The sequence below is a fragment of the Peromyscus leucopus genome, chromosome 3 (assembly GCF_004664715.2).
Source record: "Peromyscus leucopus breed LL Stock chromosome 3, UCI_PerLeu_2.1, whole genome shotgun sequence".
NCBI lineage: Eukaryota > Metazoa > Chordata > Mammalia > Rodentia > Cricetidae > Peromyscus > Peromyscus leucopus.
The window spans coordinates 156,149,281-156,164,371 of NC_051065.1; the positions used below are offsets into that span (position 1 = coordinate 156,149,281).

Genomic DNA, 15,091 nt, shown 5'->3' on the forward strand with positions numbered 1-15,091 from the left:
TCGATGAGCGAGACCTGCAGAAAGCTGCAGGAAGCTTCTGACACCAAAAGGTTTCAGTTTGAAAATAATACTGCCAAGTTATTTGGAGACCAATTAGTTCAGTTGTACAAAGCAAAGATGGATGGACTGACAGACAGAAAGTCATTTCTACTAAAGAGCACACCATCCCGAAATCCATGTCTCTGCAGATAGATGTGCACATCGCCACACTCGGGGTCCCGCCAAAAAGGACACAGGATACTTTGAGACACAACAAAAGGAATGAGCTTAGAGGTCATTTACCCACAAATTATAAGCTTTCAATCTCAACCGGGCACTTGAGATGCCCAACAATAAAGCAGGCTTAGTTTACTCTCAGAGCAGAAAGGAAAACAAACCACTCTCCACTTGGGAGTGCTTAGATTTAACCAAATTCATCACCGTGGCTTATCAATCTCAAATTCCTGTTAGACAAACAGGTCAGGGCCTGGCTTCTCAGAAGACTCAGCTGTGTGCAGTTTTCAAGTGAAGTTTTTCAACTCTAAGTAGACTTTTCCTAGAATTCAATTTCCTCAGCACCGCCAACTGAGGCACAACTGGGAAATCCCAGATCTTTAACTGAGAAATGTCAGCTCGGGATGAGTGACCCCCATAAGCTGCTCTGCATAACACCCCAAGTAGGAGTCCAAAAGGGTCAGATTGAAGGCTTAAAGCAGTGGTTCTCAACCTGTGGGTCGCAACCTCTGGAACTAAATGACCTTTCACAGAGGTTGCAGATCAGATACCCTACATATCAGATATTCACAACAGTAGCAAAATTACAGTTATGAAGTAGCAACAAAAATAATCTTATGGTTGGGGGTCACCACAACATGAGGAACTGTATTAATGGCATTAGGAATGCATGGACTTAAAGGGACATCCAAAAAGGAATCAGCTGTCACGTACAGTACACATTCGAGAATAACTCAGAGCCTATTAGAAACTGAGATACCATGGAGCTCTGAGACGCATCAGCCGGTTCCCATTACGATGGACAACAGCCCTACTCTATTTTTAGAGCTGCTGCAAAGATCAAAGAGGCAGGGGCCTGTTCCAGCCTCCCGATCCAGGCCCCTCATCTCTGCTTGCTTTTCCTTTGTCATTAGGAACATCTCCAAAACACTCACAACCGGGACTGCCCGAAACCCCCCACCTTCTGGGGAAAGCTTAAAAAGTGCTCTGCTCAGTAGGCTCCAGGAAGGAAACCCTCAGGAGAGGAACAGAACTTCAGGAGAGGTTCCGTTAATGTTGAAAGTACTTCAATGCAGGCACAAACCCAGCATCCAGCTCAGGCTCTTTCTGCCTTCTAGAACCCGAGGTTTCCAAGGCTGGAGTCTCAGAAGATGAATGCAGATCAAAAACAGCAGGATCAAGCCCTCCAGGCTCCCCTTCTTCTACACACACACACACACACACACACACACACACACACACACACATACATACACACTCACACACACACACCAAACAAACAAACAAAATACAAAACAACAACAACAAAAAAAACACCCCACTGGCCCTGGTGGGTTAGGTTGAGGTTAATTGCTCAGAGGCAAAATGACTTACTTTGGGTGAACAGGCTGTACATTTGTCAAATGCCAGGCTGACAGGAAGGACATTATCAAACCGTGACAGAAATCCCCGGATCTAAAAAACAAACAGAACGGAACAATTACTCATTAGGCAAGAGATGAACACGTTTATAAAGATGCATGTCTGGTGGGTGACAAGGAGGAGGGAATGGTTATTAGGGGTCCTGACACTGGCAATTCTTGACTGTAAGCAACCCCCACCCACCCTACTGTAATAAGTTTGAGGGGGAAATATATTAGGTTCTTTATTCCCAAGATATACATGATCTTTAAATATGTGAGGCCTAAAATCAAATTTACTTAAAAATATAAAAAAGCAAAGTGGGAGATCTAAAGCATGTCTCAGGGCTGTGGTGTATCTCAGTTGGTAGAATCCTTGGCCAGCATGCACAAGGCCTTGGGTTCCATTTCCGGCATGGTATAAACCAGGTTTGGTGGTGCACACCTAAGAACCTAGCATAGAGGAGGTGGACGCTGGAGGATCAGGAGTCCAAAGGCATCCTTGGCTACATACATAATAAGTCTAAGGCTAGCCTAGAACACATGAGACCCTATCTCAAAAACAAAATGAACATAAAAATACTGTTCAAAGAAGGGCCTGAGAGCTAGGGTGCAGCTGAGTGGCAGGTCATTTGCCTGGTGTGCAGGGGCCACGATTCCATCCCAGCCTCACAGAACAGAACAAAGCTGGGCAATCTAGGTTGCTCTGACTTGCTTCTCCCACAGAAATAGAGGCTTGGGGGCAAGCGTGCATTTCCACAGCGCTACACTGACTTCTCAAGAGCAGACAGCTTGGGGATAACAGAAGGCAGAGACTGTTGTTCTAAATTAGGCCTAGTGACTAGGTGCTGAATGCAGACTCCACAGAAATAAAAATGCACAATTACACCATTGCTGGGGAAACAGCGCCACCTTGAGCAGAAACATCTCATTGCAAGCAATAAAGCCTCCAAAATTGAGTGCTGATGGGGAGCGGCAGCCCGTTGTATGTATCAGGGAGACACAATAAAACTCATGATGGTAAAACCTTGAGCATTCCCACAGAAGCCAGCATCTGCAGTAAGCAACACAACACAAATCTGCTTGAAAGTTTGCTTGATGCCAGAACTTCCTGTTTTAAGTTGATGAAAGCAGGCTTAGAAGATGAAGCAGCCTGGCAAGGGAAGCAGGAGGCAATAGAGCTACATTCCTATTGCTGTCATGGACACCATGACTAAAGGTGGGCATCTCAGCTTTCTTGTGGGAGCCCACAAAGATTCCAACTTGTGGTTTGACTCAAGGTCAGAGTCAGAGTTTATGTTGCTCTCCAAGGCTGCATAGGTGCAAAGGCACGGTTACCAGGTGTCTTATACTTCAAGGCCTAACCACAAGATGCTTTGCCGTGGGGCGTGGTTACAAGGTGTTTTGAAGGGTCTACACTTGGTTGTACATTGTGCTTTGATTTTGAAAGGGAGAGGTCTTTTACCTCTGCCCTTGCTAGTGTATAAAAGGCCATTAGAAATAAACTTGAGGCTGCCGGGTATTGACCCAGGACCCTCCCAAAGCTATCCTGCATCTACTTCTGTATTTCTTAACTAGCATTTCTCAATTCCTCACTCCCCTCTTCAGGGGACCCTTTGATAGGTTGGGGCTGGACCCCAACTCTGGGCCCCAACATTTTCTACTGTTGTGAAAAACACCATGACTAAAAGCAAGAACCTGGAGGCAGGAGCTGATGCAGAGGCCATGGAGGAGTGCTGCTTACTGGCTTGTTCCCCAATGGCTTGTTCAGTCTATTTTCTTATAGAACCCAGGACCACCAGCCCAGGGATGGCACCACACACAATGGACTGGATTCTCCCACATCAACCAATTAAGAAAATGCCCAGCCGGGCAGTGGTGATACACACTTTTAATTCCAGCACTCAGGGAGGCAGAGGCAGGCAGATTTCTGTGAGTTTGAGGCCCTGGTCAGCAGAGTGAATTCCAGGACAGCCAGGGCTATTACACAGAGAAACTGTCTCAAAAAATAAAATAAAAACTAAAAAAAGAAAAGCAGAGAAAATGCCCTATAGATCTGCCTGATCTCATGAAGGCATTTTTCAAAAATAAGGCTCCCTCTTCTCTGATGACTCTAGGTTGTGTCAAATTGACACACACTATCCAGCACCAGGGTTAAGTCAGAGTTGACTCCTTGGGAACTTTTGAAAATGTGATGTTTAGTTTCTTATCTCTGAGGGATGTGGTGGCCATTTTATAAACCAGAACAAGAGGCAAGTCCAGGGTGGAAAGTCAACTAACCAGAAACCAGGAGAAGCCACCAACTGAAAGGACCTTAACGGTAAGTCACAAAGGACAATGTTGAGATCCTTATGAGCCCCAATGCTCCAGGTTTAAATGCACGCTCTGAGGCCAGTGAGATGCTCAGCAGGTGCCAAGCCTGATGACCTGAATGAGATTCCTGGGATCACACGCTAGACGGACAGACCGATTCCTACAAACTTGCCTCTGACCACCATGAGTGCGCCACGGCTCACACACTCACACCCATGTACACCTACACAAATAAATATAATAAAAAGATAATGTGAATGTATGCTCACAGTGTGCCTCAAACAGACGTGTAAGTTGCTTTCATATTGAGTTCTTTTAAAGCAATCCGATTTAACACATTTTCCATAAAAAACACTGTGGAAAGTGGTCTACACATCCGTGTTCGCATTCTGTGGCGTGATGTTTTCTGCTAAACTTATGGGGGAGCAGAGCTGGAGGGAAGGGAGTGAGCTGACCTAGTTATAAGGCTGAAACGAAGAGCAGGAAGGGGAGAGACAGATAGGAGGGTGGGGGGAGAGAGAAGGCCAGCAGCAACATGGGTGTCTTAGTTAGGTTGCTGTGATGAAACACCATGACCAAAGAGCAAGGTGGGGAGGAAAGGGTTTATTTGGCTTACCCTTCCATATCTGTTCATCACCAAAGGAAGTCAAGACAGGAACTCAAACAGGGCAGGATCCTGGAGGCAGGAGATGAAGCAGGGGCCATGGAGGGGTGCTGCTTACTGGCTTGCTCCCCATGGTTTGCTCAGCCTGCTTTCTTACAGAACCCAGGACCATCAACCCACAGTGAGCTGGGCCCTCCCCTATCAGTAACTAATTAAGAAAATGCTTTACAGCCAGAGCTCATGGAGGCATTTTCTCAATTACAATCCCCTCCTTCCAGATAACTCTAGTTTGTGTATCGAGCTGACATAAGATCAGCTAGCCTAGCAGGTCACAGGTGTCTCACCAGGACTCAAGCCATCTCACCAACCTCGTGAGCTAATCTTTATTCATGGCATGAAGTAAGCATCTGAAATCCTTCTTTTGCATGGACAAATTCTGTCTTGCCACAGATGTTTCTGTTTATTTTGAGCCAGGGATTGACTCTGTAGCCCAGGCTGGCCTTATACTGAGGCAATCCTTCTGTCAGTGCTGGGATGACAGGGGTGAGCCCCCACACCCAGCTGCAGAGCTACTTGCTGGAGAACACTGTCCCCATGTGTGACCCGTTGGCCATGTGGGTAGGAGTCCAAGGCCCTGAACAAATGCTGCAGCATTTGCGTACAGCAAGGCTATAGACCGTGAAGAATTGAGAGCCCAGAAATGAGATCTTAGGTGTATGGCCAACTATATTCCCTCGGCTTGACAGGAGATACATAAAACTTACAGAGAGGCTGCTGCCAGCAGTTCAGCATCATACTTAGACATGCATGAACTCCCAGAGTGACCCATAATCCAGATTATGCAGAAGTCCTAAAGGATATATCCAGATCCTTTCAGAGAGGCCAGGCTCCAACTCATAGTCAAAGAAAGTATTGGAATTCTTTCTACATTTTTAGAAAGAGCACCATCATTCCACGTTATGAGCCAAATTAATATTTAAATTAAGAGTCTGTAAAGTGGTGTCAAAGATTCTGTCCTCTGCCCTTTTCTGTTTTTAGGACTTATTTCATGTGTGTGTGTGTGTGTGTGTGTGTGTGTGTTGCACGCACGTGAGCACGCGTGAGCGCAGTACCCATGGAGAGAAGTATTAGGATCCCCTGGAGCTGGCGGTTGTGAAATTTCAGACGTGGTATCTGGGAACTAAACTTGGGTCCTCTGCAACAGTAGCATGCGCTTCTACCAGGGAGCCATCTTTCCAGTGACCACTCTCCCCTTTTCACGGATGAAAACACAGAGGAGACATAAAGGCAGAAATCAGAAATACAGAAGTCAGATGAGTAGCTGCCAGGGGCTGCGGGGGGGGGGGGGGGGGGGGAGGACGACGATGACTGGAAAGGACACCAGTCCAAAGGAACTGTGGGGTGACAGATGCACTGAGCCTCCTCTGTGGTGGTGAGATGGAAATGTAGGTGCTTGTCAACACTTATTAAAGGGTACAGTTGGTGACTATAACTTACACCTTGGAAAGGTTGATTTAAAAAGTTTATAAATTTGGTATTTTCAACAAGTGCATAATGAAAAGTCCCTGAAGCCCCCACCCCCCAAATAATCACCAGTTTTAGTGTCCAGTGTATCTTTCTAGAGGGAAATGGTTTTCACTTATTTATTTATTTCTGGTTCTTGATGCTAATCCTGGAGCCTTATGATTGCTAATTCTACCACGGAGCTATGTGTCCTCCTGCCCAGAAGGAAAGATATGCCTAAGCTAACCCAAAATATGTGTTTCTTTGCTGCTACCTGCAATGCGGCAGGACCCTGGAAGAAAGCTACCTATGCTTTCTTGGCTCCTGCCCTGCTATTCACTGTGAGGCCCCACACAGGAGAGCAGGTGAGGGGAAATCTCTGCTGTCAAGCAGCTCTGGGTTGTCCCCAGCTTCGCTATCAGGGCTTCGAAGACAAGACACACTGCCCTGGGTGTGGGATGAGAGGTGGTGGCAGGAAGCACAAGCCATGGGTGCAGGGCTGTTCAAGGGGGGCCGGCGGTCTCGGGACTCTGCTGTGCAGTGTGGCCAGACTTCAGCGGGCATACAAGGCCCTTTCGGAAATACACCAAGCAATGACAAATGTCAGAGCTTAGTTCAAGGAGTGGGCCTGGCCACCACGAAGTCTTTCTTCCTGGCTCAGGGTGGTGCATCTCCAGTGACCACATTCCTGCAAGTTTCCAGTGGTGGCTCTGGGCTGTGCTGTGAAGGCTTATTCTGGAGGGGCTCAGGGTAACTGATGGCAGAGCCGGGGCGGGAAGCCCTGGATCGGGTTGTTGTAATTTTAGCTAAAACAACTCCAGTTTTATACCAGGGCCCTCATACCTCTAGTCTGCTCTCCATGCCAGGTGAGGATATAGGGCATTCCCATGCACAGGCACCATGCCAGGTCTACATGTTGAGTGTTCTCACCTGTCCTATGGTAGCTCGTTTGGGTGTGACTGTCATCCAGTGACCTTCCACCACTTCCCAGATAAGATAACCAGGACTCAGAGATACAGCACAGCCTTACAAGCGTCAAGGAGAAAAGCCAGGAATCTCATTTCTGGTTTATTTGGGCTCTAAAAGCCTGGTGGAAAAGCTAAAATGCACAGAGGAGGGAAGGTGGGAGGGAGGGAGGGAAGGAAGGAGGAAAGGAGGGAGGGGAGAAGAGAGGGAAGGAGGGAGGGAAGGAGGGAGGGAGGGAAGGAGGAACTCAAACACATTGTAAAACAAAATCGCAGATGGCCGAACACCTCTCAGATGAGTTCAATTGTCTTCAGTGGCTTTTGCCCAATTAGATACAAAATAAATCTCTCAGGAAAGGAGGGGCCTTTCTCTCTGACCCACTGTCCTGGCCATGTTTCCACCAGCGCTCAGCAAAACTAACTTTGGTGCCAAGCCCACTTGCCTCCATGGGAAGCCAAGACCAACTGCCCGGGAACAAACAGGCACCCCAAAGGTGCTCCGAAGCCCCCTCAGAGTCCCACTGCTCGGGTGTTGCAGCAGCTCCCTTCAGGCTTGGCAAGGTTGCTAGAGTTTGGAGTCTGCATGCATAAAAAACGTGCTCCAAACTCCAGATTGATCCTGGATGTTGAAAAGGAGTCTTAATCACATTCCGTGCCAAGATGGAGTTTAGCAACAGTGAGCCCCAGGCACACTGCAGAGGTCTTTGCTTCAGATAACAGCTTCCGTTCCCATCCCTGGCTGCCTCTCATTATTGAACTGGAGCCACAGAGGGACCAAAGAGCTAAGCTGGAAGCCAGCCAGTATCATCTTCAGAATACTGCAGGATACAGCTAACTCTCGAGACGTAGCGAGCAGTGTTTCTCGAGTTCTAGGATTCCTCCTAATTTTCTGTTTAGAGATAAACTTCCACTTTAATAAAAAGTGGAAAGAGAAAGAAAGCCAACACAGGCAAGTGTCTCGTGTGCCCTGAACTCTGCTAGTGCCTAATAAATAATAAATACAATCTATATGTGACTCTCAAGGGCTCGTTATTAGGTTGTCCTTATTTACAGACGGAAAACATGAGGTTCAGAGGAGACGAGACACTTGCCCAAGGAGAAGGTAGACAGGATGAGAGTGTGGTCAGATCATACACCTAGGACCCTCCCAGCTTTCAGGTACTTCCCACTGGATGGAGATCATTCTGATGGTCTAGTTGTGTCTATGACCTTAGACTGTACCAAGAGCAAGCACTTCATTGCTTTCCCTGATCCCATTGTACCCTGCATAGTCTGTGCCTGGGAAGAGCCTGTTTTCTCCCATCAAGTGGTTTTTCACCGTTTTGGTTTCATCAGCTATAACATTCAGCTGATTTCAGTTGGGGACTAATCAGGTCTCTTGAAGTCCCTTGACAATATCTGAATGGGGTCAGTTTACCTGTGGACCAGAGTGGGGCAGAGCAAGCCATGACCTCCCAGGTCCCCCTTAGAGGACAGCAGAGAAGTCAAGGAATGTTCTCCACTACATAGTGGTGTTCGGGAGACGTTGGGGGTGGGGTGAGGCCTTCCAGGCATCTCACTCCACAGGCGCAGATTAATAAGCACTCTCCTTGGGGCACTGAGAAAATGAGCCGGAACCTTACAGGTCATTCTTTACAAGCAAAATACACAAAGGGACTTAACTAGCCCCTCTCCAACAGGAAACCATTTGTCTCTAGAGTATGGAAGAGGAGAAAGAGGGGAGGGGGCAAGTGGGGGGGAGAGGAGGAGGAGGGGAGGAAGGGAAGAGAAGGAGGGAGGAGGGGAGGGAGGAGGGAAGGAAGGATGCTGAGCCTGCCACCAGGCCCAGCTCTGGGGGAGATAATGTTCCCTAATCACAACACAGTTGCACGAATAGAGTCCCCTTCTCTTGAGAAACAAACAAACAAAAAACCCCAAACGTTTGTTTAAATGGGGACTGAACAACTCTGATTAATTTTAAAGTTCTTTTTCCACTTTCCTTTTTAGAATGTAGCTAAAAATAAAGGCTTAAAGGCTTAAAACTTGAAATAAGTAAGCAACACACACACACACACACACACACACACACACACACACACACACGGCTTTTACCATATACGGTGGCCTTATTCTTCAGCCTTTGAAAAGGCCAGATGAAGAGATGGCCAACAACCAAAATAACCCTTCAGACAACTGCAGAGGAGGGAAGCTGGAAGGCTTAGTGAATGGCAGGCAACTGCCAGGCTCGCTCATGGGGATGAATGCCCATGGAGCGGTGAGTTGCCATAGCACTTGGGAAACACAGGCACATGCATCTGACACAGCCATCCCTTCAGGGAGGGTGTTCTGCCCTCTGGCCTCAGCACGGAGAAAGCAGCAGAGGCTGCAATTTAACTTCAAGGGAGGAACCAGTGCAGGGCACAACTGAAAATTTAGTGAAGACCCTCCTCAGCATGAAATTACTGAGAGATGAGGCCCGGGCTCCAGGGCAGGAAGACCCGGAGAAGATGTGAAGGAGAGCAGCCCAGGTCAGCCCAGAAGCCAGCAGTCCTGTGTGTGGTAGGGAGGACTGGCTACTGTATCACCAGGCTCTGCTGCGAATGTGTCTGTGGCAAAAGACTAACACGTTCAGGTCATACAAATGCCACGCTTGGGAGCATTGAGCGGAAGCCGCCTTTCCTGGGGTTCTATGGTTCTATGGTTCCCAAAGTCGAGGCAAAGGTACTCCTGGACCCTTGCTAAGGCATCTACTTTCCTGACATGAACAGGTTGGAGACAGGAGGTGGTGCAGACCAGACAGATGGAGCAGAGCGGGAGGCTGAGGCACCACCATGCAGGCCCGGGCTCTCCACCCACAGAAGCCTTGAGAGAGCACCAGTCACGGGCAGAGTCCGGGTGGGCTTGGAGCGCAGCCTCTCTAACTCTCCAGGGTGGTGTCCAGCTCTTCCTCCTACTGACTCACTCACACTAGAAAGCACCAGGCACAGGAGCTGGGCGACTACTCAGGGCACATGTTTGGTATGCACGAGACCCTAGAGTTTCATCCCAGAACTAAACAAACAAATTTAACTTGTCAGGCAGAATCTGCACTGAAGGGACACATCACAGTTATGAAGTGGAATGCATGGGATTGTAGAGAACAGCTCCCCAAATGTCACGATGAAACTGTCCTCATGTCCCCAAAGGCAGCATGCAGACCATGAGACACAGGACCTGCGGGCCTCATCCCACAGCGTCTTCTTCCTTTTCAGCCCCAGGCATGGATCCTGCAGGTTGTGTTCTGCAAAGGCCCTGCTTCTGGGTGACATGGCTAACAGTCTGCCCATGCTTGCTCAGAACGGCTTCCTGCCCAGGCAGGGTACTGGGCACTGAAGACTAGCCAGCTACTCCACATCCGCTGGGCTGGCACCCATTAGCCTGGCCTCCGTGACTACCAGGGAGCTTAGTGTGGTTTGTAGACAGGAAAACAAGGCCCTGAGAAGTTTTGAGACCGGGCCAGGGAAGGCCAAACATAGCAGTGCTGTGGGATGGTCTGTATGTCAAATTACTCTGATTGGTCAATAAATAAAACACTGATTGGCCAGTGGCCAGGCAGGAAGTAGGCAGGACAAGGAGAGGAGAATTCTGGGAAGTGGACGGCTGAGTGAAGGAGTCACTGCCAGCCGCCGCCATGACAAGCAGCATGTGAAGATGCCGGTAAGCCACGAGCCACGTGGCAAGGTATAGATTTATGGAAATGGATGAATTTAAGCTATAAGAACAGTTAGCAAGAAGCCTGCCACAGCCATACAGTTTGTAAACAATATAAGTCTCTGTGTTTACTTAGTTGGGTCTGAGCGGCTGTGGGACTGGCGGGTGACAAAGATTTGCCAGGCAGGAAAACGCTAGCCACATAGCAGGGCTGAGACTGAACCACGCCTGGCTGCATCCTTTCTTTTGCTACTGCATGGTGGAGCCTGGTCGGCAGCTTCACATCCAAGTCAGGTGTCCCCAGAACAAACATTCCTCGGGTCACAAGGCCCCCGTGAAGCCCCAGCTGCAGCAGCTGTGTTGGTGGAAGGGTGAGGGGCCCCCACCTTCCCCTTCACCGGAGGGTGGGGGTAGGACCCCCAGTTCATTCCCATTCACTCACCTGGTGAGGCACAAGGCCCAGAGAGGTGGGAGGTTCGTTCATGCGGTCGTCACTGCTGCTGGCGACGGCGTAGCCCCTGCAGAGGGAAGCAGAAGGCTCTCAGCTCACGCGTGCTCATGGCGGCGAGTACACGAGAGAACGTCTGGGGGCACGGGACAGAGTTAGAACCAGATGCCCTGTGCTGGGCCTCATGAGCTAGCAGGAGGCTCATTCCATGGGAGCGAGGGAAAGGCAGTCACTGAAAAACGGGCACCATGGAGTGGAGAAGAGGAGAGCCAGCTTGTGTTGTCTCTAACCAAGCTGCTCAGCCATTAGGTGTGAAACAGGAGCGGGGTGGGGGTGGGGAGGGGGACGGACTGCATGATACATCAGGGGCATGTGAGACAAACCGCCAAGTGCAAGGCTTTCCCGCACCTCCCTCCCTCCCTCCCTCCCTCCCTCCCTCCCTCCCTCCCTCCCTCCCTCCCTCCTATCCCTACTCCTTCCTTTCACAAGCTCTCACTACACTGTGAAGGCCAGCTAGGCTTGGACTCTCCTCCAGCTCAGCCTTCCAGCAGTTGGAGCGGGCCGTGTACCCCACGGCCGTGTACCCCACAGCCTCCTCTCACCGGCTACGCTGATCCAAATGCCATGAACACAGAGGAAGGAGAAAGAAAAGGAGTGAACTGGGCACAAGTAATGGGCTCCTCCCAGAGAGGGGCCAGGGAGTGGGACTAAGGGGGTATAGAGCCAGCTCTCCAAGACTTCACTTCCTCCCAGGGGGTAGTAAGAACTTGGCTGGCAGGGAAGGCGAAGGCAAGGGAGGATATAACTGCTCATTCTCTGTTTACGCCTTGTTCACCAGTCCCTGAGGCCCTCTGAGTCACGTGACAAACAGACTACTGCTGTGGCTGTCCGTACTGTCTTTCTTGGAATTCCATTTGGATGAAAACTCAGTATTTTCTGAACTTGATTCTCTCCACCTGCACTACAAATGGCACGCTAGCGCACCACTCCAAAGCAGGGTGTGGCGATCGATCGATCGATCGATTGATCGATGCTGGAGGAGCCGCAGCCTGGCAACCTGGCTGCCACCCACCGGCCGCTTGAGTTTTACACACCAAGCCTAGCTCTCCATCAGAAACAGGAGTGATAAGCAAGGGGAGATGGCAGGAACTTGTCATGCTGGCAGACTGAGGACCACCCTGAGTTCCCGGGAGGGCTATATGAGTTCAAGGCAAGCCTGGGATGCACAGTGAGACTTTGACCAAAAATAAGGAAAACAAAAATCACAACTACTAGTTTTCTCCTAGTAAGTTCAATAGGGGTTGAAGAAGTGGACAGTTATAACGTTCTTGGGGGGGGGGCCTTGCACAGACTTTTGAGAAATGAACCACTGCCTCTGCAGTCCAGCGTGGGCACCTGTTTGCCCGCAGGCCAGAACCATAGCTTCTTCAGTGGAGAGTGAGAGCTGTGTGAAGTGAGATCATATGGAAGGTCTAGACCTGAAATGTAACAGTGGAACTACAAACCTTGATGGTTTGAACCTTCGCCAGGCACAGAGAAGAAAGAGTCAACACACAGGCAGAGGAGCCAACCAAAAGGATGTGCTGAGGCAAGGGAAGACTGAGAGATCATGAAGGATGCAGGGGACACGAGTGAGAGACGCAGGGGGACCAGACAGAGTACAGTTCGGAGTCCTAGAGAGAGCACGGAGGATGAGAATGGGAAGAGTGGTGTTCTAGGGGACAGGGCAGAGAAGTTAAGTTACACTACAGACGAACTCACCACGCAGGAGATGCCAGAGGCTGCAGAAGGCTGAGCCAAAATGAACTAGAGTGGACAGACTGCCCCAAAGTCACCGGGAGATGGCCACAGGGAGAAGAGGGAGACCACTCAAGGGAGATAGTAAAAGGGATGAGAGATGACTCACAGGGCCTGAGAGACAAGAGCTGGCTGGGGGCTCTGTGGTAGAGTACCTGCCTAGCATGTGCGAGGCCTAAATTCCATATCCAGAAATGATGTGGGGTGGGGTGGGGGGAGGAAAAGAAGGGGGAGGAGGAGAGGAGAGGAGAGGAGAGAGAGAGAGGAGAGAGAGAGAGAGAGAGAGAGAGAGAGAGAGAGAGAGAGAGAGAGAGAATATACTAGTCTAAAATTCCATCAAAATGAGAAACCTCCTTAATTACAAAGACATGTTCAGACAGACGAAAACTGAAATACTTAAGGGAATTCTACAGGCAGAAGAAAATGCCTTTGGGTCACAAGTTTGGAGACACAGGAAGAATTGAAAAATGTTAAAATTGAAAACTAAATGAATATTAACCATGTAACCGTGTCTTCTGGGGTTTAAATATGTGAAGAATTTTCAAAAATGAATGTGAAGACACTGCTGGTCATCTAGCCAACACTTAGTCTCCTCTCCCGCCTCTCACAACTTTATTCGGAGAGGCAACAGGCCCAGCTGACAGATTTCTTAGCATTCCTTGCTGGGTGAGTCAAAGGATGCATCTTCTGGAAAGGGCTTTCAGGGGCAGCTCACAGGTCTGCATCACCAAGGCAGACAAGGACCCAAGGAGGAAGTGGCTGACCCACTGTCCAAGGCTGCTATGGCAGTAAAGAAGCACAGGAAACAGTGATCTTGGGACTATGCGACCCAAATGGCACCTCGTGGCCTTGAGGGTGTGTGCTGATGTGAGCCTCGTGGGTCTGCAGAGCGGGGAGGCTGCCCTTAGAACATCCAAGCTAATAACTGCAAGGGCATGCTGAGGTCCAGACAGCCACGGCCCGTGCTTTGCCTGCCGTGGGTTGTCTGGACTGAAAAGCGCAACCAGTAGGTAAGATCTACGCTCAGGATCAACAGGGAAGGCACTGGGCCTGCAATACCCCATGAACTACAGACAGCCCTGGGAACGTGCTGGAGCAGCCAGGCTGGAACTGGGCCCAGGGACGGGCTCTGTAGGGAGGGCTGCAGTTCTGGAGAGGCAGCTGGTGACTAGACAGGTGCTCAGGTTGAACAGGAGGAGGGACATGAGCACTCATCAAGAATCTGTTTAAAATCAGATTCCAGTAGTGACAACTGTCTTTTTTTTTTTTTTTTTTTTTTTTTTTGGTTTTTCGAGACAAGGTTTCTCTGTGTAGCTTTGGAGCCTGTCCTGGAACTCACTCTGTAGCCCAGGCTGGTCTCATGACAACTGTCTTATTTGTGACGCTTGCCCCTGGCAGCTGGTGAAAGAGACACCAGCCTGATGTTCCTGTGACCTTTTGGATGGATTTTGTCCACTCTGTAGTTAAAAAGGTGTGGTGTTGTTTTAAGCTATAATCATCTGAAAATGTTTCCCAGAGAAGAGTAACAAAGGGGCCCTGCCACTCACTGCTGAGCTATCACGACTGATGGATTCTGGGAGGGAGGGAGGTGCCCACTGCTGAGCCCAGCAGACTCGGTGCATAGCCCAAAACCCATGGTCACACTGCTGGCTCCGGGCAAGCTCAGTGGGTCACAAAACCAAACAAAGAGTCGTGCATATGACAGAGATATTTATAGGGTGGAAGGGGAAGACAGCGGTGCTGGGAGGGAGAGTGATCAGCAATATAATCATGTTATGTACACGTAGGAAATCACCCAAGGACAAATTCATTAATTAAAAACGCAGAAAATTGGTGAAAGGAGTTCCTTTGTTTCAAGCCCCATGGCTTTTACTTTGCTACTAAAATAAACGCTTATCTGCCAGTGAGTAGAAACTGTCACACAGATGTGATCATGGAGAGTACAGCAGCACCTTGTGCCCACAGCTGAGGGAGGCTGAGTGGCACATGCTGAGCCTCTGGACCCACCCTGGACTGTGAACTTTGAATTTTATTTGGCCAAGTCCCTGGACACGGAATTCGGCCACAGGCAGCTGACACAATTCCTACTGCCAGTGACACATTATATACACAGTATATACAGTATACCCATTCTACAGTATATACATTATATACACAGTATATACAGTATACCCATTAT

At 49.3% G+C, this 15,091-nt stretch overlaps 1 protein-coding gene across 2 annotated transcripts in view; it reads right to left on the reverse strand.

The window, feature by feature from the left end:
* Atg7 (autophagy related 7) overlaps positions 1 to 15,091 on the reverse strand; it is a 224,191-nt gene that overhangs the window by 127,284 nt on the left and 81,816 nt on the right. For both annotated transcript variants that reach the window (XM_037204257.1, XM_037204256.1), the window contains exons 16-17: positions 11,110 to 11,185; positions 1,588 to 1,668 (exon numbers count right to left, since the gene is read on the reverse strand). In XM_037204257.1, the coding sequence (XP_037060152.1) occupies positions 1,588 to 1,668; positions 11,110 to 11,185 (157 nt within the window). The remainder of the gene's footprint in view (positions 1 to 1,587; positions 1,669 to 11,109; positions 11,186 to 15,091) is intronic.